We start from the raw sequence: 22,540 nt of genomic DNA on the forward strand, positions 1-22,540 counted from the left end.
AGTCCAGTCCTGCGTACAGTCAAGTACGACTCCAAGTGGCTACGAGGTCAGGGGCGTCACCCCGCACACGCCACACACCTCACACACACCGCACACAACCACACACCTCACACACGCTAAACACACCACACACACACACTCTGCTCGGAGAGGAAGGCCTGCCTCCTTAAAGTCTCTGTTGTGTGTGTTCCTACAGAGCCCCACTTTCTCCACGCCATTGAATACGGAAACTACGTGTATTTCTTCTTCAGTGAGATCGCTGTGGAGTACACCACTCTAGGCAAGGTGAGGTCGCCTCAGTCTGCTGACTTTGACCCAGCTTCTATCAACCACACGCTGCATTTTTTTTAGCCCGTGCAACTTTAAGAGACTTTAAATATTCTTTGGGCGTTTTCTGGGTCATGACCTTCACACGCACTTTGTGTTTAGCAGAAGTGGCAACTGTACTTGGAGCCCGTAGTGATCTGGACCGTAGTATTGGTGGGACCTGCATCACAGCGGTGTCTCTTGCCTGTAGTCATTAGCCAAAAGCCGTTAGCCAAGCAACTCTGAGCAAATTGCCCTTGCCTGTCTAACACCCACCTACCTCCACCCCCTCCTCCAGGTGGTGTTCTCCAGGGTCGCTCGGGTGTGTAAGAATGATAACGGAGGTTCTCCGCGGGTTCTCGAGCGCTACTGGACGTCGTTTCTGAAGGCGCGGCTGAACTGCTCTGTCCCCGGAGATTCCTTCTTCTACTTCGATGTCCTGCAGTCGTTGACCAACGTGCTGCAGATAAACCACCGACCTGCCGTGCTGGGGGTCTTCACTACACAGGCCAACAGGTGGCGCCATACAGACCTCTGCTGTCTTCTTTTTCCAAAGATGCCCTTAATTTAATAAACCTTATTAAAAACAGCCTAGCTTATATACAGTACACATACTATACTACATATTTTAGGACCACTGCAGTAGATTAACCCACGTCCTGCAGTTTTGTGCTCTGCCGTTGCGTTTGGGGGCTGCAGGAAGCTCGTTGCTTCTTTGTCTGGATGAAAGAATCCAGCAGAGTATTGTCCCTCTGTGCCGGGTACCAGAGTATTGTCCCTCTGTGCCGGTACCGGAGTTATTGTCCCTCTGTGCCGGTACCGGAGTATTGTCCCTCTGTGCCGGTACCAGAGTATTGTCCCTCTGTGCCGGTACCAGAGGCGTCTCATTAGTGTGGGATTAAAACAACCTCCCTCACGCCCCCCAGCATCACCGGCTCGGCCGTCTGCGCCTTCTACATGGACGACATCGAGCGTGCGTTCAGCGGCAAGTTCAAAGAGCAGCGGACCAGCGAGTCGGCCTGGACGCCCGTGCCCGATGAGCAGGTTCCCAAACCCAGGTGGGTGCAGCCCGGGGAGAGACGTGTGGTGCGCTTCGCTTCCCCGCTAAAGCTTTGTAAAACTCCACCTGCCACGTCTTGTAAACGGGCCCATATGGAACCGTACACGGGGCCGCAGAACACGGGGGGAGTGTGCAGACAGCCGAATCAGACGAGCCCGACTGCTCACGTCAGACTTCCTTACGTGATTAGATTCTTGTGTTTAAACAAGCTATTGATTGTTTGCTAACTGTGTTGGTGTTTGAATGCAACTCGGATCAGAGAGAGAAAAAAGAGCCAGTTTGGGTGATTGTTTACTTTCAGACTTCAAATAAAAAAGTGAGATGTGTTTGATATGGGGGGGGGGGTATCAGGGGACTACCTGATGAGCAGGGGCTCAGAGCACTGCAACGAATTTGTCAGCCGATTATGTTTAGTTAGAGACGCACGCACGCACACACACACACACACAATAACATTTCTTCTGGCTCTGATTAGTACCACTGGCCATCCTACGTGGAACTGGAAGCTTGGCTGGTCAGACCTGATCTTTGGGATCTTGGCTTTGGTGATAGCTGGAAGAGATGCTTGTGTGTGTGTGTGTGTGTGTGTGTGTGTGTGTGTGTGTGTGTGTGTGTGTGTGGTGTGTGTGTGTGTGTGTGTGTGTGTGTGTTAGCATTCTGGAGAAGGTGTTGTAGGTAGTGCTGTGTTTATGGTGATGGCATTCTGGAGGTGTTGTAGGTAATGTCGTGTGTGTGTGTGTTGTGTGTGTGTGTGTGTGTGTGTGTGTGTGAGTGTGTGTGTGTGTGTGTGTGTGTGTGTGTGTGTAGACCTGGTTCCTGTGCTGGTGATGGCTCTGCTGCTCTCTACAAGTCCTCTACCTCTTTTCCCGACGAGACTCTCACCTTCATCAAGTCGTATCCACTAATGGACGAGGCCGTGCCTTCAGTCAACGACAGGCCATGGTTTACACGCACCACCAGCAGGTACACACACACACACACACACAGCACTATGCATGTCACAGCAATCTGACAGCTGGTGTGCTGGTGTGAGTTGTGGGTCTCCTGCTGGGCAGACACAGTCTCCCTCCATCACATCTGTCCCTCTCACTTTCTTTCAAACTCCTTCTCGCCTTTCTCTCTGCTGTGCCCCATCTCTTCTCTCTCCCTCCCTCCCTCCCTCCCTCTCTCCCTCTCTTCTCTCTCTCTCTCCCTCTCCTCTCTCTCTCTCCCTCCCCCCCCATCCCCTCTCTCTCCATCCCTCTCTCTCTCTCTCTCTCTCTCTCTCTCTCTCTCTCTCTCTCTCTCTCTCTCTCTCTCTCTGCACACTCAGTCCTCCGCTCTAGTGCTCACACTCACAGCCGTCTGTTAGTCCCCTGAGAAACGCCACATCTCACCACCACTCGAGGGTAAACACAGACACCTGCGTCGTTTACCGTCATCTGATGCACTGACAGCTCTGTTGGTCCTTTACTAATGAGTACGTTTCCTGTGTGCAGATTTAAGCTGACCCAAATGACTGTGGACACAGCTGCCGGGCCCCTTCAAGAACTATACGGTTCTGTTTCTGGGCTCAGAAAATGGCCATGTTCTGAAAGTCCTCGCCAGCACACACCCCAACTCCACCTACAACAGTCAGCTCCTAGAGGACATCGATGTGTACAACCCCACCAAGTGAGATCTCTCTCTCTCTCTCTGTCTGTCTCTCTCCATCCATCCATCCCTCCCTCTCTCTTCAACTCTCTCTCTTACTCACTATGTCATTATTTTGCTTTCTCTCTTTCTTGGTTTTTCTCATTCTTTCTCTCTTGCTCACAGTCTCCCTCACTCTCTCCTCTCTCCATCTCTCTTCCTGTGTATATCTCCCTCTCTTTACCTCTTTTTACCTCTCCCCGTTACTCCCTCTTTCTCTCCATCTCTTTCTCTCCCTCTCTCTCCCCCTCTGCATCTCCTCCCCACCCCCCTCTCTCAGGAGTGAGGGATAATACCCTAGACTCTCTGAGGTTCCTCACTGATTAATTCAGTTTGTGTCTCATTGGGCCAGTTCTCCCCTAGAACTCATGAGCAGTGGTTAACTTACTCATTTAAGTCTCTTAAGTCTCTTCATCTCGGAGGCACAACACACACACACACACACACAGTAAACCACAGTGTGTACCACAGCTATCCAACAGCTGTCTGATGAACTCAAACTCATTTTGGGTTCCTCTGTTCCGTCTTCACCGCTGACACTTGAGTGTTTGTCTCAATACAACAAACCTCCACGTTTAGAGTAAGACGATGTAGTCTCACTAGACCCAAGGACGTGTTGTACCCAGCGCCACTGAAGCCATGTGACTGTCTCCGGCCTCACCAGGTGCGGTGTGCGTGGGGAAGACCGGAGGATTCTGGGACTGGAGCTGGACAAGGACCATCACGCCCTGTTCGTGGCCTTCTCCAGCTGCGTGGTGCGTGTACCGCTCAGCCGCTGTACCGACTACGGGACGTGTAAGAAGTGAGTAACAGACCCACACAACTCCCATAAGTCCACGCCTGCTGACTGGGTTATTGGCCCTTACGTACTCCCTTAGGCCCGACCTCTGACCCCGCCTGCTTCACACTGATTAACACACTTCATGCTCTTCATGATGATATGATTGTGTGGGTGAGGCGGCAGGTATGGGGTTAACTTTTTCTTTTTCAAGGAAACTGCGCAGCTACTGGTGAAAAATAGAAGCATCTTACAGCATCTCCCAAAATATCCCTCTTGATCTATAATGGATGCGTCCTCCTCCGGCCCTATAGGAAAGCCTGACGGCTCCAGCTCGCTGCTTTTGCAAAGACAAGCATTTAAATTTAAACACCGTCGCAGTTTTGCAGGCCTAAAGCTGAGCTGTTAGCCCCGTGCCCCGGAGAAGGGGCAGCCCAGTGGGGAGGGGCGTCACCCGATTACCCCACCTACGCCAACGCCCCCACCCGAGCCAGTCGACCCTGCTCCTGCTCGAACTGGAACCATCTGATTGGCTAGTGGCCAGAAGCAACCAGAAGAGAGCGCTTGTCATTGGCTGCCTGTCTTTGGTGTATTACTAGGGGACAGGAGAGTGGAGATGGTCCAGTTTCCCTTAATAGAGCAACACATCCTCGTGGGTTTAGTGTTTGAGGAGAGATGACACTGGCTGGCGTTCATGTCGTCTGAGGCCCAGACGCACAACCGGTCCAGCACCAGCCCAGCTGGGTCCACTGGTCCACTTCCTCCCGCAAAACAAAGCATCGCGTCAAACTCTGGAGAGGGAGGGAGGGGGAGAGGGAGGGAGGGAGAGAGGGAGGGAGGGAGGGAGGGAGAGAGGGAGGGAGGGAGGGGGGAGGGAGAGAGGGAGGGAGGGAGGGGGGAGGGAGAGAGGGAGGGAGAGAGTGTGTGTGTTTGGTGGCGATGTGGAGTGTGTGTTTGGTGGCGATGTGGAGTGTGTGTGTTTGGTGGCGATGTGGAGTGTGTGTTTGGCGATGTGGAGTGTGTGTTTGGCGATGTGGAGTGTGTGTTTGGTGCTGATGTGGAGTGTGTGTGTTTGGTGCTGATGTGGAGTGTGTGTGTTTGGTGGCGATGTGGATTGTGTGTGTTTGGTGGCGATGTGGAGTGTGTGTGTTTGGTGGCGATGTGGAGTGTGTGTGTTTGGTGGCGATGTGGAGTGTGTGTGTTTGGTGGCGATGTGGAGTGTGTGTGTTTGGTGGCGATGTGGAGTGTGTGTGTTTGGTGGCGATGTGGAGTGTGTGTGTTTGGTGGCGATGTGGAGTGTGTGTTTGGTGGCGATGTGGAGTGTGTGTTTGGTGCTGATGTGGAGTGTGTGTGTTTGGTGGCGATGTGGAGTGTGTGTGTTTGGTGGCGATGTGGAGTGTGTGTGTTTGGTGGCGATGTGGAGTGTGTGTGTTTTGGTGGCGATGTGGAGTGTGTGTGTTTGGTGGCGATGTGGAGTGTGTGTGTTTTTGGTGGCGATGTGGAGTGTGTGTGTTTGGTGGCGATGTGGAGTGTGTGTGTTTGGTGGCGATGTGGAGTGTGTGTGTTTGGTGGCGATGTGGAGTGTGTGTGTTTGGTGGCGATGTGGAGTGTGTGTGTTTGGTGGCGATGTGGAGTGTGTGGTGTTTGGTGGCGATGTGGAGTGTGTGTGTTTGGTGGCGATGTGGAGTGTGTGTGTTTGGTGGCGATGTGGAGTGGTGTGTGTTTGGTGGCGATGTGGAGTGTGTGTTTGGTGGCGATGTGGAGTGTGTGTGTTTGGTGCTGATGTGGAGTGTGTGTGTTTGGTGGCGATGTGGAGTGTGTGTGTTTGGTGGCGATGTGGAGTGTGTGTGTTTGGTGGCGATGTGGAGTGTGTGTGTTTGGTGGCGATGTGGAGTGTGTGTGTTTGGTGCTGATGTGGAGTGTGTGTGTTTGGTGCGATGTGGAGTGTGTGTTTGGTGCGATGTGGAGTGTGTGTTTGGTGGCGATGTGGAGTGTGTGTGTTTGGTGGCGATGTGGAGTGTGTGTGTTTGGTGGCGATGTGGAGTGTGTGTGTTTGGTGGCGATGTGGAGTGTGTGTGTTTGGTGGCGATGTGGAGTGTGTGTGTTTGGTGGCGATGTGGAGTGTGTGTGTTTGGTGGCGATGTGGAGTGTGTGTGTTTGGTGGCGATGTGGAGTGTGTGTGTTTGGTGGCGATGTGGAGTGTGTGTGTTTGGTGGCGATGTGGAGTGTGTGTGTTTGGTGGCGATGTGGAGTGTGTGTGTTTGGTGGCGATGTGGAGTGTGTGTGTTTGGTGGCGATGTGGAGTGTGTGTGTTTGGTGGCGATGTGGAGTGTGTGTTTGGTGGCGATGTTGGAGTGTGTGTGTTTGGTGGCGATGTGGAGTGTGTGTTTGGTGGCGATGTGGAGTGTGTGTTTGGTGGCGATGTGGAGTGTGTGTTTGGTGGCGATGTGGAGTGTGTGTGTTTGGTGCGATGTGGAGTGTGTGTGTTTGGTGGCGATGTGGAGTGTGTGTGTTTGGTGGCGATGTGGAGTGTGTGTGTTTGGTGGCGATGTGGAGTGTGTGTGTTTGGTGGCGATGTGGAGTGTGTGTGTTTGGTGGCGATGTGGAGTGTGTGTGTTTGGTGGCGATGTGGAGTGTGTGTGTTTGGTGCTGATGTGGGAGTGTGTGTGTTTGGTGCTGATGTGGAGTGTGTGTGTTTGGTGCTGATGTGGAGTGTGTGTGTTTGGTGGCGATGTGGAGTGTGTGTTTGGTGCTGATGTGGAGTGTGTGTGTTTGGTGCTGATGTGGAGTGTGTGTGTTTGGTGCTGATGTGGAGTGTGTGTGTTTGGTGCTGATGTGGAGTGTGTGTGTTTGGTGGCGATGTGGAGTGTGTGTGTTTGGTGGCGATGTGGAGTGTGTGTGTTTGGTGGCGATGTGGAGTGTGTGTGTTTGGTGGCGATGTGGAGTGTGTGTGTTTGGTGGCGATGTGGAGTGTGTGTTTGGTGCTGATGTGGAGTGTGTGTGTTTGGTGGCGATGTGGAGTGTGTGTGTTTGGTGGCGATGTGGAGTGTGTGTTTGGTGGCGATGTGGAGTGTGTGTTTGGTGCTGATGTGGAGTGTGTGTGTTTGGTGCTGATGTGGAGTGTGTGTGTTTGGTGCTGATGTGGAGTGTGTGTGTTTGGTGGCGATGTGGAGTGTGTGTGTTTGGTGGCGATGTGGAGTGTGTGTGTTTGGTGGCGATGTGGAGTGTGTGTGTTTGGTGCTGATGTGGAGTGTGTGTGTTTGGTGCTGATGTGGAGTGTGTGTGTTTGGTGCTGATGTGGAGTGTGTGTGTTTGGTGCTGATGTGGAGTGTGTGTTTGGTGCTGATGTGGAGTGTGTGTTTGGTGCTGATGTGGAGTGTGTGTGTTTGGTGGCGATGTGGAGTGTGTGTGTTTGGTGGCGATGTGGAGTGTGTGTGTTTGGTGGCGATGTGGAGTGTGTGTTTGGTGGCGATGTGGAGTGTGTGTTTGGTGGCGATGTGGAGTGTGTGTGTTTGGTGGCGATGTGGAGTGTGTGTGTTTGGTGGCGATGTGGAGTGTGTGTTTGGTGGCGATGTGGAGTGTGTGTTTGGTGGCGATGTGGAGTGTGTGTTTGGTGGCGATGTGGAGTGTGTGTTTGGTGCTGATGTGGAGTGTGTGTGTTTGGTGGCGATGTGGAGTGTGTGTGTTTGGTGGCGATGTGGAGTGTGTGTGTTTGGTGGCGATGTGGAGTGTGTGTGTTTGGTGGCGATGTGGAGTGTGTGTGTTTGGTGGCGATGTGGAGTGTGTGTGTTTGGTGGCGATGTGGAGTGTGTGTGTTTGGTGGCGATGTGGAGTGTGTGTGTTTGGTGGCGATGTGGAGTGTGTGTGTTTGGTGGCGATGTGGAGTGTGTGTGTTTGGTGCTGATGTGGAGTGTGTGTGTTTGGTGCTGATGTGGAGTGTGTGTGTTTGGTGGCGATGTGGAGTGTGTGTGTTTGGTGGCGATGTGGAGTGTGTGTGTTTGGTGGCGATGTGGAGTGTGTGTGTTTGGTGGCGATGTGGAGTGTGTGTGTTTGGTGGCGATGTGGAGTGTGTGTGTTTGGTGGCGATTGGGTGTGGAGTGTGTGTGTTTGGTGGCGATGTGGAGTGTGTGTGTTTGGGTGGCGATGTGGAGTGTGTGTGTGTTTGGTGGCGATGTGGAGTGTGTGTTTGGTGCTGATGTGGAGTGTGTGTGTTTGGTGCTGATGTGGAGTGTGTGTGTTTGGTGCTGATGTGGAGTGTGTGTGTTTGGTGGCGATGTGGAGTGTGTGTGGTTGGTGGCGATGTGGAGTGTGTGTGGTTGGTGGCGATGTGGAGTGTGTGTGGTTGGTGGCGATGTGGAGTGTGTGTGGTTGGTGGCGATGTGGAGTGTGTGTGGTTGGTGGCGATGTGGAGTGTGTGTGTTTGGTGGCGATGTGGAGTGTGTGGTTGGTGGCGATGTGGAGTGTGTGTTCGGTGGCGATGTGGAGTGTGTGTTTGGTGCTGATTCGGTGCTCCAGGTCAGGGTGGTGTGTGTCTGCTCTGCTCACACGTGAGCGTCTCTCACCACATGGTGCTGGCTCTAGTTTGTTCTCTCCAGACTCCTTCATTTTGTTTCTCTCTGACATGCAGCCTCTCAGTCACACACCCCACATACTGTAGAACACACACACACACACACACACACACACACACACATATACACACACACACACCACACACACACACACACACACGCCACACACACACCACACACACGCCACACACACACACACACACACACACACACACACACAGTCCCCTCCCCCTTCCCTCTCTGCCTGTCCTCACAGTCCTCTCTCTCTCTCTCTCTCTCCCCTCTCTCTCCCTCCCTCTCTCTATCTTCCTCCCTATCTCTCCCTCCCTCCCCCTCTCTCTCTCTCTCCCTCCCTCCCCCTCTCTCTTTCTCTCTTTCCTGCTCTCCCTCTGTCTCATCTGCTTAGCTATGTCATTGAAGTCCCACTTGGGTTCTGGCAGGCACAGCACACCTGTCAATCACACGCATGCATGCGCACGCACACATGCACGCACACACACACACACACATACACTGACGCAAACGCACACTGACGCACACACATCTGGCTCTTAAAGTAAGCAGTCTCCTTCACAGTTTTCTCTCCTCAGTTTTCTCTCTCTCTCTCTCTCTCTCTCTCCTTCTCTCTCTCCCTCTCCTTTGTTATGGTGATACTGTAGCTGCTTGTCCTCTCTGACTTGTCACACACACACACACACACACACACACACACACACACACACACACACACACACACACACACACACACACACACACACACACAGGCCATAACTGGGATTCTGCAGTGGTGGTGATGAAGGAGATTTATGAGAAGGGACACAAACCTTCTCCAACACATCTGGTAGGAGTTAACTGAGTGTGTGTGTGTGTGTGGTGTGTGTGTGTGTGTGTGTGTGTGTGTGGTGTGTGTGTGTGGTGTGTGTGTGTGTGTGTGTGTGTGTGTGTGTGTGTGTGTGTGTAGGTAGGAGCTGTCTGTCCTCCCGAGACCCCTACTGTATCTGGTTGAGGAGTGGGAGTTGTGCCACCGTGGTTTCCAGGACTAAAGTGAGTTCCCGTTACACCACACTGCCTCCTTCAACCTCATCCTCCTCTTCATCCTCCTCTTCATCATTCTCTTCATCCTCCTCTTCATCCTCCTCTTCATCATTCTCTTCATCCTCCTCTCTCAGAATTACAGCACAATTGCTCTACGCATCCCATGCAAAAGTGTACATGTATTCTCAAAGCATACAGTAAATATTCAGGAATATATGGAGTACAAATAATACATGTTATAATCTATTAAAGTATGCTTTTGATGGTAAGGTTAATGGACATGTTATAATCTATTAAAGTATGCTTTTGATGGTAAGGTTAATGGACATGTTATAATCTATTAAAGTATGCTTTTGATGGTAAGGTTAATGGACATTAAGTTCATTTGTCGGGGTGATGTAAGTTCAGGTCATGTAAGTTGGGGTCATTTGCGTGTGTGGGGGTTCTGTGAGTCTCTCTGTGTGGGGGTTCTGTGAGTCTCTCTGTGTGTGGGTTCTGTGAGTCTCTCTGTGTGTGGGTTCTGTGAGTCTGTGTGTGTGTGTGTGGGTTCTGTGAGCCTCTGTGTGTGGGTTCTGTGAGTCTCTCTCTCTCTCTCTCTCTCTCTCTCTCTCTCTCTCTCTGTGTGTTTGTGTTTGTGGGTTCTGTGAGTCTGTGTGTGTGGGTTCTGTGAGTCTCTGTGTGTGTGTGTGTGGGGGGGGGGGGGGGGTGTTTCTGTGAGGCATGTGTGGGTTCTGTGAGTGTGTGTGTGGGTTCTGAGTCTCTGTGTGTGGGTTCTGTGAGGCGTGTGTGGGTTCTGTGAGTCTGTGCCTCACCACAGCAGTGACTTTACTGGGGGCTCTGTTCGAAATAGCCTACTACATACTGTATACTGCATACTGCACTCAGTATATACTGGATACTGCATACTGGTTCTCGTAGTAGTATGCAGTACAGTTTCCAGTATGCGACAAAAGCAAAGCATACGACAGAGTCACGTGAACGTAGTGTTGCATGATGGGATGCAGTACACCATGATGATAGCTCTGTTCGCGTACTGGAATATTTTATGGTAGTAGTATGTCATCCGGGGATGTTTCACATACTGGAAAAATTCTTTTTATTCGCATACTGCATACTGATCTGGGGCCCAAGCAGTACGCCAGTAGTATGTAGTAGACTATTTCGAACACAGCCTGGGTCTGGATCTGTGTTCAGCGACTCTACTGGGTCTGTGTCTGTGTTCAGCGACTCTACTGGGTCTGGGTCTGTGTTCAGCGACTCTACTGGGTCTGGGTCTGTGTTCAGTGACTCTACTGGGTCTGGATCTGTGTTCAGTGACTCTACTGGGTCTGGATCTGTGTTCAGTGAGTGCTGCTGTGTGCGTCGTCCATTTCTCCCTCCTCTGCAACATCCTTTAAATTCATGCAATCTAAAATGAATATGCCTTGTTGAATCAGTATTAATTATATTAATTTATTTATGTATTAATTCTTTTCCGAGAGCTTGTGAGCGTTGGGACTCACTCGGGCTCCAAGCCTGAGCTCTGTTGTCATCCATCTTGTTTGTGTGAAAATATTAAATGATCATCCTCACCCCCAGCAGGCCAAAGTAAAAGGGGGGAGGAGCCTTCCTCTCACCCCGGGTCACGTATGGGTCACTGTTCACTCCCAGGGTCACGTATGGGTCACTGTTCACTCCCAGTGTCACGTATGGGTCACTGTTCACTCCCAGGTGTCACGTATGGGTCACTGTTCACTCCCAGTGTCACGTATGGGTCACTGTTCACTCCCAGTGTCACGTATGGGTCACTGTTCACTCCCAGCCCAGTGTCTGTATTTATCTACACAAGATCAAACCTGTATCACATGCAGTTGTATTGACCAGCCCGCACCTCCCCACACAGGGAAGACCATCAATCTCCCTCTCTCCCTCCATCACCGCATGTGCTCGCTTTCAATCGAAAGTAATGTTCAGCTCTCTGGCTTTAAACCACCATGACAACGTACAACAACCCAACAGCACACCTCAGAGTGGAGGAACATTCAGACCAGACAGATCCGGGTTGGGAAGCCAGCACAGCTTAGGACAGGAGCTGCTACCTGTTTGTTCTGGACGCTGGCTAGCCAGCACAGCCTAGCAGCTCTACCACACTGAAGCACGGCCAACCTAAATCACTCACAGTGCTTATTTTCTTGTCCCAACTTTGGCCGTAAATTGTGGCACACTGTTAGTGAAAGGGTGTTGTGAGCATGGGTCCCAAATGTGAGTATTGATCCCTTCAAATAAAGACACAGAGTTATTGGCTCGTACCACATGACTGCCCGTGTGTTATATTTACTGGAGGCCTCCCCTGCTCTGCCACTAATGGAATGTGTGAAAATATATTAATGTGAGTCCCATAAATCCTCTGGCACACTGCCCCGCCCAGAGTTCGCCATGACAACGTATTGACCTTGTTTGGAATAACTGTCCCACTGGGCACTGTCTGTTTGCTTGGACGTGTGTGTAGTTGTGCTACTGGAGACGTGAACATGCAGACAGGACCGCACAAGCATCCTGGGCCAAAACTAATCCAGCAGGAACAGTCCAACCGCTCGTCTGCTGAGCCATAATGAAGTTGGGCACATGGGCTTAGGGAGGCCTGCTGATTGGATGACGGTGCCTGAATCCGTCTAAACAGCAAGTTCAAAATTACTTTTGATGTTTACAGCAGAGGAACTTACAGCCATATGCAGCGGATGATGAGTTAAATATGTAAAGAATTCTGACCAATCAGCAGTTTGCTCATGACATCTGCTGAAAAACACACAAATCACTCAGCCTGGTGAATGGATCCAGACTGCAGAGTTCCAGTAACGTGCCATATGAACAGTAATGGTGTGATAGTTTGACATTACACATTTATACATGTTCCCAGTGTAAAGGGCCGTCCGGCTCTGTGCGTTTAAGTCCATTGTGGGTCATTACAAGTTAGAGAGAAAATGACTCACCTTCATCATCTTTACCCTCGGACTTCTGGGATTTGATGTCCTTGACTGGTGCAGGCCAAGGTGTGGTTTAATAGTGTCAGGCCTCCGAGGAGAAATCTGTGAAAAGGCCTCTGCTGTAAGTCACTGTATGGTTAAAAGGTATTTGAACTGTAAAATTGTCTGTGTTAATTTAATTTGGGACCAGTATAATACACAGTCTCTAAAGCACAGTGCAGCTATTAACACTAGTGCCGTCTGGGGGAGTGTGTTGTGGACGCGTCTCTTGAGCTCTCACTTCTTTCTTTATCAATTATATACGATATTAATGTTGACGTGAATGAACTTCTGTACCCGCTGACGCCAGGGATAGGAAGTTAAAGAATTAGGATTAAAGCTCTTCTCGTCTTGAAGATTGGACGTATTGGGCATCGATATGATATTGTTGTTTCATCTTTTCCATCGTATTTTCATGTTTTCCATATGTTATTATTGAAAGGTCCAATGAGCCTCGACTGTGTTGGGGTTTGGGTATTTGAACACCTTTGGCCAGCCACGCAATGGTAATACAGGATCTGAAGCTGAATTTAGAGCCTTGGACCGTTGCAATATAACAGTTTTCTAACCTTTTAAAGAATGGAGGATCATGGGTGAGGAAGATCCTCTCTTGTTCCTCTGAGCTGTTCCTGAGGCAGACAGACACAGGAGCTCTAAATATGAGCGTTCTGCCTGGCCAGGGTCTGGAGATTAGAAATGTTATGGCCAGGTGTTCTTTAGGCTTCCTTGCAGTGGACTGTGCTGATTGCCCTCTTCCCCTATTTGATTTTTCTTACTGCCCTTTTTTCTCTCAAATCTCGAACTCACTCTCGTTCCAGGGCAATTTGTTCTTGGGTAATGGAAACGGGGAATCTAAATTGTGTCAGGAAGAGGACAGACAGATTGAATATTGTGGGCGGGGTGGGTTCAGGTGTGGAGAAACGCCTTCGTGTCCGAGCCAGACTGGTGCGGCGGTGTGGCTCATACTGCAGCTCTGCTATACTTCCCTTTTCTCACGTGCCGGTCACGTGCCTCACGTGCCTTTAAGGTTCTTCCCATTTAAGAGGGGTTTGGGCAGGGAATGAGACGGAATCCGCTCAACAGAGCTGCTCGGATCTCCGCCGTGTGCAGCGTGCTTAAGTCAACAGACCAAAGAGATGAATCGGGACGTCAGGTAATGAATCATGCTGCAATCAAAGCATGACTCACAGCCAAAGGCCTCTTAATTTGATACTGCAGGAGCACAGACTTTAGAGGAACGACCCGACCTTCACGGCTCCGTGCCTGGGCGTGTCCTTGGCGGACTCTTCATTAACATTGTCGAACCTTTCCTGCGTTTGCTGGCTTTGCCCACGTTGGTCTTTTCCTCCGCTAAATCTAGCAGGTGAGCGGGCGTGGGAGGATTGCCGCGATGCCCCCCGGCGATATCGCGCCCTGACCCCCTGTAACTCCTCCGTCTTTCTGCCTCCAATAAACCTGCGGTGGCCTGGCTCCGGTGACCTCTGACCCTTTCATTATCATGTGGGCTGCTGTGAATGTCAACCGCTATTTTTGTGCACGACATCACACAGTTGGTCAGTGGAACTGGGAGAGCAAGAATCCCCATGGCATGTAATCAGTGAGGATGATGATGATGATGAGGGTAGAGAAGTAATCTTCCTCAGTTTGCTGAGTCATTGCAGCCATTGAGCTGTCTGCTGTCAGGGAGTCGTGCTCCTGGAGAATTTGCATTTTCTAGGAGTTTGAGTAGTTCAGCTAATTAATGTCAAGCTGATTCAGTACACTTAGTACCATACTTCACCCAGAGTCTAAATGACTGTGAGAGGCTGAAAAAAAACATGAACTGTATAAAGAAAAAAAAATGAAACTCCCTGCAGAAGCAATCAGTAGCTGAACTGGCCCAGAGCCCAAAGGATGTCTGGTTGTAGGGAAACGGGCTCACTGCAGTTTGTGCAACACTCAATCCAATTTTGGTCCCGTTCGAAATACTTTTAACATAAGTACTTTGATCTATTTCAGTAACGTTATCAAGCACAGTAATAGGTTACATATCAGTTTTGGCTGTATAAAAAAACAACAGTACTTGTGCACTCCTAGCCAAAGGGCTAAGTGTGAAGCTAAGTGTGAAGTCCTTTAGAACGTGGCCCTATACTTTCATTTTAAAAGGAGCAGTAATCTAAGACCCTTCACTGATTTACTCTCCGGCCTCTTGTGCAGTACAGTCAATAAAATAATGTTCTGTTCAGTGCCACAGTAATTTCAAAAGTGCCAGAAATCGACCCTCTCAGACTGATTTACTTTGCTGCATGCTACGTAGCACTAGATCCTAAGTATTTTTCTTTTTGCTTGGCTAACTTTGCCAAGATATAATGCCAGTCTGGTGACAGCGTTGTGTTTCTGCGCGTGTAAGTGCGCGTGTGAGTATACGCGAGCGTGTATGTGCATGTTAGAAATTCATAATTTAGCACATTGTAATTTCATCCTTTGTAATTATTAATTCTTTAATGCCTGAATGCATTTCCCACATTAGTACACTGAATGGATCACAAGCAGACGTCTCTGATTTGTCCCGCTGATGGGGGGGGGGCAGGACTCTGCAGACGTCTCACACGGTCCTGCTGATGGGGGGGGGGGGGGACAGGACTCTGCAGACGTCTCACACGGTCCTGCTGATGGGGGGGGGGACAGGACTCTGCAGACGTCTCACACGGTCCTGCTGATGGGGGGGACAGGACAGGACTCTGCAGACGTCTCACACGGTCCTGCTGATGGGGGGGGGGGGCAGTACTCTGCAGACGTCTCACACGGTCCCGCTGATGGGGGGGGCAGGACTGTGGTCCTCTCGGATGTAACGTTTGGTGCTCCGTTAAAACACACGTGCTACTGCAGCCAAATGCACCACAATGGGGTTTGATATAAATCGCTGGTAATTGCAATTAATAATCACAATCAAAATGTCTTCTGAAATAATTGTGGCTGTGATTTTTGTAACAGACTTGTGACCTGTGTGTGTGTGTGTGTGTTGGAGTGTGTTTTGGTGCGTGGGTGTTGTGGGGGTGTGTGTGGGTGCGTAGATGTGTGTTTTGGTGGGTATGTGTGTTTATGGGTGTGTGTGGGTGTGTGTGTTTTGGGGTGAGTGTGTGTGTCTGCTGCAGTGTGTCGGGGTGTGTGTGTTGGTGTGTATGTGTCTGCTGCAGTGTGTCGGGGTGTGTGTGTTGGTGTGTATGTGTCTGCTGCAGTGTGTCGGGGTGTGTGTGTGTGTGTGTGTGTATGTGTCTGCTGTAGTGTGTCGCGTGATCTCTTGTGCACGTCTTTCATTCGCGCTCATTTGTGTGTGTGTGTGTGTGTGTGTGTGTGTGTGTGTGTGTGTGTGTGAGGGTGTGTGTGTGTGTGTGTGTGTGAGGGTGTGTGTGAGGGTGTGTGTGAGGGTGTGTGTGAGGGTGTGTGTGAGGGTGTGTGTGTGTGTGTGTGTGTGTGTGTGTGTGGGGGAGTGGGTGTGGGTGTGTGTGTGGGTGTGTGTGTATATGTGTGTGTGTGTATATGTGTGTGTGTGTGTGTGTGTGTGGGGGTGTGTGTGTGCGCTCCTGTCATGAGCTCCGTCCTTGATGAGGTGGCAAACAAATAGCATTTCCCTTTCAGCGTCTTCACGCCCCAGACAGCAGGACTGCACTGACAGCACAGGCAATTAAGAGGAGGAGGAGGAGGAGAGGGAGGAAGAGGAGGAGGAGAGGGAGGAAGAGGAGGAGGAGAGGGAGGAAGAGGAGGAGGAGGAGGAGGAGGAGGAGAGGGAGGAGGAGGAGGAGGAGAGGGAGGAAGAGGAGGAGGAGAGGGATGAGTCCTGTGCTGACTGTGAGCCTTTTGTCTCTTCCTCAGGTCGGGCTTTGAGCAGGACGTCGAAACCGGCTACCCGCAGTACCCAGACAGCTGCTACGGTGAGCGCCGACCAGCCGACGTCCTCACACACGGACCCGGTGCCGCACCTCAGTGGACGGAGGCCGCACACGGCGGAATGTTGTAGCGCTCGCGGTGGAGTGCAGGTGTGGGCGTGGCTCCCTTTAATCTCGAACCGTGTCTCTCTTCATCACAGATGTCCTGGCGACCACACGAAAGCAGAACGCGGCGGTGGACTCGGCCTACGGTCAGTGGCTCTTTGATGTGTAGATCGCCTCGGTCGTCGTGGCGATCTTCATCACACGCCCGGCGCTGGCGTCTCTTAGCGCGTCGGTCTGCAGCTCAGACGGGCCAGACGGGCTCCGAGACTTGGACATGCATTTTAACTCCATTCATTCATTGAAAAGCCATTTGGTTCCCTCTTTTGTTGGAGTAATAGCTGCGCATTTCTTATTTTGTTTGCCAGCCTTGCCCCCGTGAATTGCACAAATGGCAAACGTATTACTGCACATTGCTCCTGTATGGGGCAATTTTCCCATGCACACACGTTACAGGGAATAATTCAATCTGTCCTGCACTCTGTGCCTGAGACCCCCCCCCCCCCCCCCCACGCTGGGCTCCACGAGGCCGTCACACACACACACACACACACACTCCTCACACCGCCACTACGGACCGCTCCCCAGCAGTAAGGGGGCCAGGCCAACTCGCTCCCTCTTTGGGGGGCGGCAGGTCCCGCCCCCTCGGCCAGAGCTCGGTTCTGGATCTGAACGCGTCTGTCGGCCTGCTCAGTGTGTGCCCTTGGTGTGGGGGGCATCTCATGCCAAGAGCTGAGCTGAGTATATTACCAAACCTGTGTGTGTGTGTGTGTGTGTGTGTGTGTGTGTGTGTGTGTGTGTGTGTGTCTGGGCCCTCATGCGGGTGTGTGTGTGTGTGTGTGTGAGGGAGCGTAAGAGAGAGAAGGCCTGTTGTCGGTGGTAGAATACAATGCGTGTCGACTGGGTTGAGTAGTGTAGACAGACCAGCAGTGGGGTCACAGGGGTCAAGGCCTGCGAGCTTTTGTACCGAAACGTATCAACAGCACATCCTGACAGAGACACTAGCACTCCTGGTCTACCTCCTTAACTCCATTCAACCCAGCACACCTCTCATCCTCACACACACACACACACACACACACACACACACACACACACTCACACACACTCACACACACACTCACACACACACACACACTCACACACACACACACACACACTCTCACACACACACACACTCACACACACACACTCACACACACACACACTCACTCACACACACACACACTCACACACACACACTCACACACACACTCACACTCACACACACACACACACTCACACACACACTCGTATCCCTGCGGACAGACCAGTATTACTCACCGTGGGGGTCCCTGTGCTTCGGCGTGTGGAGGATTCACACCTCCACTTCTCCCAACGCTGCACTGTAGGCCAGTGTCCACGCGCACCTGACAGTCCTCCAGCACAGAGACAAAGAAAGAGACACCATAAAGGTCACGGGCACCCCCTCTACACCTCCTGGCTGTGGTGTCGGTCATGGGGAGTGTACACTCTGGGATTACACCCCCCCTCGAGTTCTCTGGCTGATTAATTCTGCTTGGATCTGGATGGACCACCCCTCTCCTACAACCCACAGGAAATGACACGAGTGGTTTACTTATTTAGTTTAATGGGTGTTTTATTCACACTCTGAGACAAAGTCCTCCACAGCTCTGTAGGCAGACAATTATTCAGAGCTGAACCAAATCAGAGCTTGTTCCTCTCTTGCCTGCTCTCTCTCTCTCTCTCTCTCTCTCTCTCTCTCTCTCTCTCTCTCTCTCTCTCCCTCTCTCTCTACTGTCTCTCTATCTCTTTTTTCTGTCTCTCTCTCTTTCTCTCTTGCTGCCTCTGTGTCTCTCTCTATAAACTGTCTTTGTCTCTATCTCTGTTGTCTTTTTCTGTCTCACTGCCTCTCTTTCTTGCTCTCTCTCTCGCTCACTCTCCCCCTCTCTCTCTCTCTTCCTCTCTCTTCCCCCCTTTGCTCACTCCATCTCACCCCTCCCCCCTTATCTCCCCACTGTTTGATAAAGCAGCCCCACAGAGAAAAGGCAGCCAGACACATTCCCTACAGCACACACAATGAACCTGTTCTCAGCGGCCATATTTTTCTATTCTCCCACCGGTTTAAAGAGGCGGAGGGAGGGATGGTAATAAGTGGAGGTAATAACATAACTCAGCCTTGCGGCTGGGCGTCTGTGCCCGCCTCTCGTCCCCTGGTGTGCCTGGCACAGATGGCACACTGACAGCATAGATTTGGAACAAGCCTGGTGGACTGGCAGAAAAGAAGTGTGTGTGTGTGTGTGTGTGTCTGTGTGTGTGTGTGTGTGTCTGTGTGTGTGTGTGTGTGTCTGTGTGTGTGTGTGCGTACGTGCATGCAAGCGTGAGTGTGTGTGTGTGTGTGCGTACGTGCATGCAGGCATGTGCGTGCCAGTGTGTGCATGCGAGTTTGTGTGTGTGTGTACATGAATGCAGGCGTGAGCGTGTGTGTGCGTGCAAGTGTGTGTGTGTGTGTGTGTGTGTGTGTGTGGGTGGGTGTGTGTACATGAATGCAGGCGTGAGCGTGTGTGTCCATGTGAGTTTGTGTGTGTGTGTGTACATGAATGCAGGTGTGAGTGTGTGTGTACGTACATGCAGGCGTGTGTGTGTGTACATATGTGCATGCAGGCGTGTGTGTGAATGCATGTGTGTGAATGCGCGCGCGCGCGCGTGTGTGTGTGTGTGTGTGTGTGTGTGTATATACATACGTGCATGCAGGTGTGTGTGTGTGTGTGTGTGTGTGTGCGTGCGCGCGCGCGCGCGTGTGTGTGTGTGTGTGTGTGTGTGTGTGTGTGTGTGTGTATCCTCTGGTACACAGCCTGGCACCTGAGATGAGTGCGGTGGCTCATTAAACAGGCGCCACTGGCGGCTCCCTCTGCGGCTGGAGGAGACGCTGCTCTGCTGGGTGGCAAGTTTGGTGCTTCACAGGGGCATCAATAATTAACGCAGCCCTGACAGGAGAAGATGAGAACTTCCACCGCAGTTTTAAAGATGGAGATTCCAGTCAAGCCGATCGTACCGAGTCTCGAGGCATATGGTGATGTCTCGGAGTGCCGTGTGTGTGTGGTGATGTCTCCGTGTGTGTGTGGTGATGTCTCCGTGTGTGTGTGGAGTGACGGTGGAAGGAGGAGGTGGGGGGGGGGGGGGTGTGGAGCGTGAACGGGAAGGAGGAGGTGGGGGGGGGGGGGGTGTGGAGCGTGAACGTATCTGCTGCCTGTTGGACGCACATCTCCATGAAGAACCCCCACGGCCTCCTGGGCAGGTGTTCCGTGAGCTGCGCTCTGCTCTAGAAAACACTGCAATGCCTCGCACTAGAAATTCTTACATGGTTCTCCAGTGAACAAAACCAGTTTTTGGTAAACTGGTGTTTAAGGGAACTGTATTGATTGGGCCCATGTGAGTGCTTTAATGATCTTACATGAACTCTCCACATAAGCCCTAATTGTCTTTGAGTACGAGTATATTTTCACATAAACCTGACAACGTTACGCACATCATCACCTTGGAGAATTACTTCTCGTGGAGACGGAGCAAGTCCATGCTACCTTCTTTAGAAGAGCTGTGTTTGCTTACTCTTCATTGCTTATTGTGTACAGAATGTTATGAGCCCTGATTTGTTTGTTGCATGTTTATGTAAATATTATTCACATAATGGATTTTACTTATTGGTTAACCTGTTGCCCCCTTCCAATACAACCACAGGAAAGACCTCACCCACAAGTGCCAGCCCAACCAATCAGGGGCCGTCTCACCCTAAAGGGCCGGGTGTCTCTGAGAAAGGTACCCGCCCTGCAGAGGGGGAGCGGGGAGGGCGGGGTTCCCCTGACTCGGAGCCAATCAGTGTGGAGATGGAGGGTAAGGGGGTTGGGAGAGGCTCTAATTCTACTGTCTGTCTTTTAGTTCTCTGGTTTCTTTAGTTGAAGCTCCTCTAGTGCTCTACTGGATTCTACTGTGTGGCCCTCAGCTTCACACACACACCGTTAAAGACTCCGATCAACTGACGTTAGCACAAACACACACACAAACAAAACATTTCCTAGACTGCACTGTTCATGGATGCATAGACACAATTAATGAACAATAATCATTACTACTTGGTATAACATATTTAAATGTCATTAGTGTGTATACAGATATAAATGAAAAGTAATTGACCAATGTAATTGCACACAATATCGTTATATTATTACAATTAAGCTGCCTCGTTAAAAAAAGGACCTGTCACTGGCACAACCTCAGCAGCGCAGTCTCAGGACTCCACGAAGTCCCGACATCTGCACACAGTCCCACGACCCTCACCACGACCTTCATCATGACCCTCACCACGACCTTCATCATGACCCTCACCACGACCTTCATCACGACCTTCACCACGACCTTCATCACATGAGGAAGTGCTGACTTTCTTCCTGTTTGCCTTCGTGTGGCTACACCCAAATTCTCAGCAACGTCTCACTTCTCTTCTGCCATGTTTCTTCTCATTTTGATTTCGTTTAAATCATAGACCACGGTCGCCCGTGCGGGTCAAATAACTAACCCAAAGCGACTAATCCCAGTGTCGCCGCCCCAGTGACAGCCTCTGCCCGACGGGTTTCTGGTGGACGATCCGTTTCACTCGGTCCCACTGAAACGAGCCGCTGCACACGGGCTGGGAGTCCCGCGCACGCAGCGTATCTTGTTTTTCATTCTCACCATTCTTCTACTCTCTACTCTTCATTATGCCTCTTCACCTCCCTCTCTTCACCTCCCTCCCTCCTGCTTGCTCCCTCTCTCCCCCCCTCTCACTCTGTGTTTTTCTCCTCGTCCCTCTCTTCACCCTCGGCCTGCGGAGGCAAGAGTTCGTGTTCCCTCGTGGACGCTCGCACGCTGAGAGCCAGCTCTCGTCCGTTATTGACAGCGTATGTCGATATGCGATGAGACCAGAAAGCTTCAAACAAAGTTTTTGTTTGTTTGCTTATGTAATTTAACGACTCAGAAAATCTCCTTGAGGTCAAGTGTGTAGTTTGACAGTTTGAGAAAAGTGTGGAATGCAAAACCACACTGTTGATTCCTGCAGTGAAACACCTGATTAAGACTCAAAATGTAGTCGTCCTACAGTTCGCTGCATAGATGAGCTGAACTTGTTAATCCTGACCCCGTATTCACATGCATCGGATTAGGCCGAGCATAATAAGGCCAAGACCACTTTGGTCCGTTGTATAAATAGCTAGCATGTACACATGCTGTTGAAGCTTAGCTGCTGTGTGGGTGTAATTGAAGGGTATGGCGAGTCTGCTGAATAAGCTCCGCCCACTCAGACACCTTTAATGATGCCTCCACCAGACGCGAAACATGGACCCGTTATCACTCAGAGGGGGTTTGCTGCCACGCCAGCCCCTCGTCCCCGACCCCTCGCAGGGCATCTACAGTCACACAGCAGGAGTGTTGGCGTGGGGAGCGCACGTCGCCCTCTACTGGGCCGCTGGGAGGCTGCGCTCCGCCCCGGCCGGCCCAGTGCTGCACACAGGAGCTCATTAGAGGCCTCGAGAGGCGAGCATGACCTGGAAATGAACCTGAGTATGACCTGGAGATGAACCTGAGCCTGACCTGGAGATGAACCTGAGGAGAAGTCTACAAGACACCCTCAGCTGTGAGACGCTCGGGAGGTTATTAATACCCTCGGAGAAAGAGCTGGAGTGAGCTGAGCTTTCCAGCCACGTCTTTTCTTCTCCTTCTCCTTCTTCTTCTTTTCATGACAGTGACTTGTTTCGCTCTCAGTCAGCACAACCACAGCAGCACCTCACATTGCACTCGAGGAACGCCGGGTCGCATAATAAACACGTCTACTCGCACACCTGCGAGACGTAGCCGACAACGCTGAAAACCATCAAACCCCCATGCCTCCCGCTACTAATACACACAAACTCACAAGGATTGTGAACTGGGGGCCCACAGTGTGATCCATGAAATGCGCTGGTTCCTCCCGAGCTCCTCCTCCTCCCCATCTTCCCTCTTCCTCCCTCCCGGCACAGGGGAGTAGTGTTCTGTTAACCTGCCTGGTGTTTCTCCTCCACTAATGCTTCAACCTCGCTCTGTTCAGCCCTCAGTTCTGCGACTACCTCCCCCCCCTTCCC

The 22,540-nt window shown here is 51.3% G+C and overlaps 1 protein-coding gene across 1 annotated transcript in view; it reads left to right on the forward strand.

Annotated features, from left to right (window-relative positions):
• Positions 1 to 22,540, forward strand: part of sema6cb (semaphorin 6Cb) — a 29,999-nt gene that overhangs the window by 1,264 nt on the left and 6,195 nt on the right. Inside the window, 13 exon segments of the mRNA XM_076988367.1 lie at positions 3 to 46; positions 197 to 285; positions 605 to 822; positions 1,233 to 1,364; positions 2,174 to 2,329; positions 2,845 to 2,881; positions 2,883 to 3,019; positions 3,702 to 3,839; positions 9,352 to 9,418; positions 9,420 to 9,430; positions 16,276 to 16,334; positions 16,490 to 16,540; positions 20,130 to 20,282. Coding sequence (XP_076844482.1) covers positions 3 to 46; positions 197 to 285; positions 605 to 822; positions 1,233 to 1,364; positions 2,174 to 2,329; positions 2,845 to 2,881; positions 2,883 to 3,019; positions 3,702 to 3,839; positions 9,352 to 9,418; positions 9,420 to 9,430; positions 16,276 to 16,334; positions 16,490 to 16,540; positions 20,130 to 20,282 — 1,292 coding nt within the window.

Source organism: Brachyhypopomus gauderio, unplaced genomic scaffold (assembly GCF_052324685.1).
Source record: "Brachyhypopomus gauderio isolate BG-103 unplaced genomic scaffold, BGAUD_0.2 sc62, whole genome shotgun sequence".
In the NCBI taxonomy this organism is placed as follows: Eukaryota; Metazoa; Chordata; class Actinopteri; order Gymnotiformes; family Hypopomidae; genus Brachyhypopomus; species Brachyhypopomus gauderio.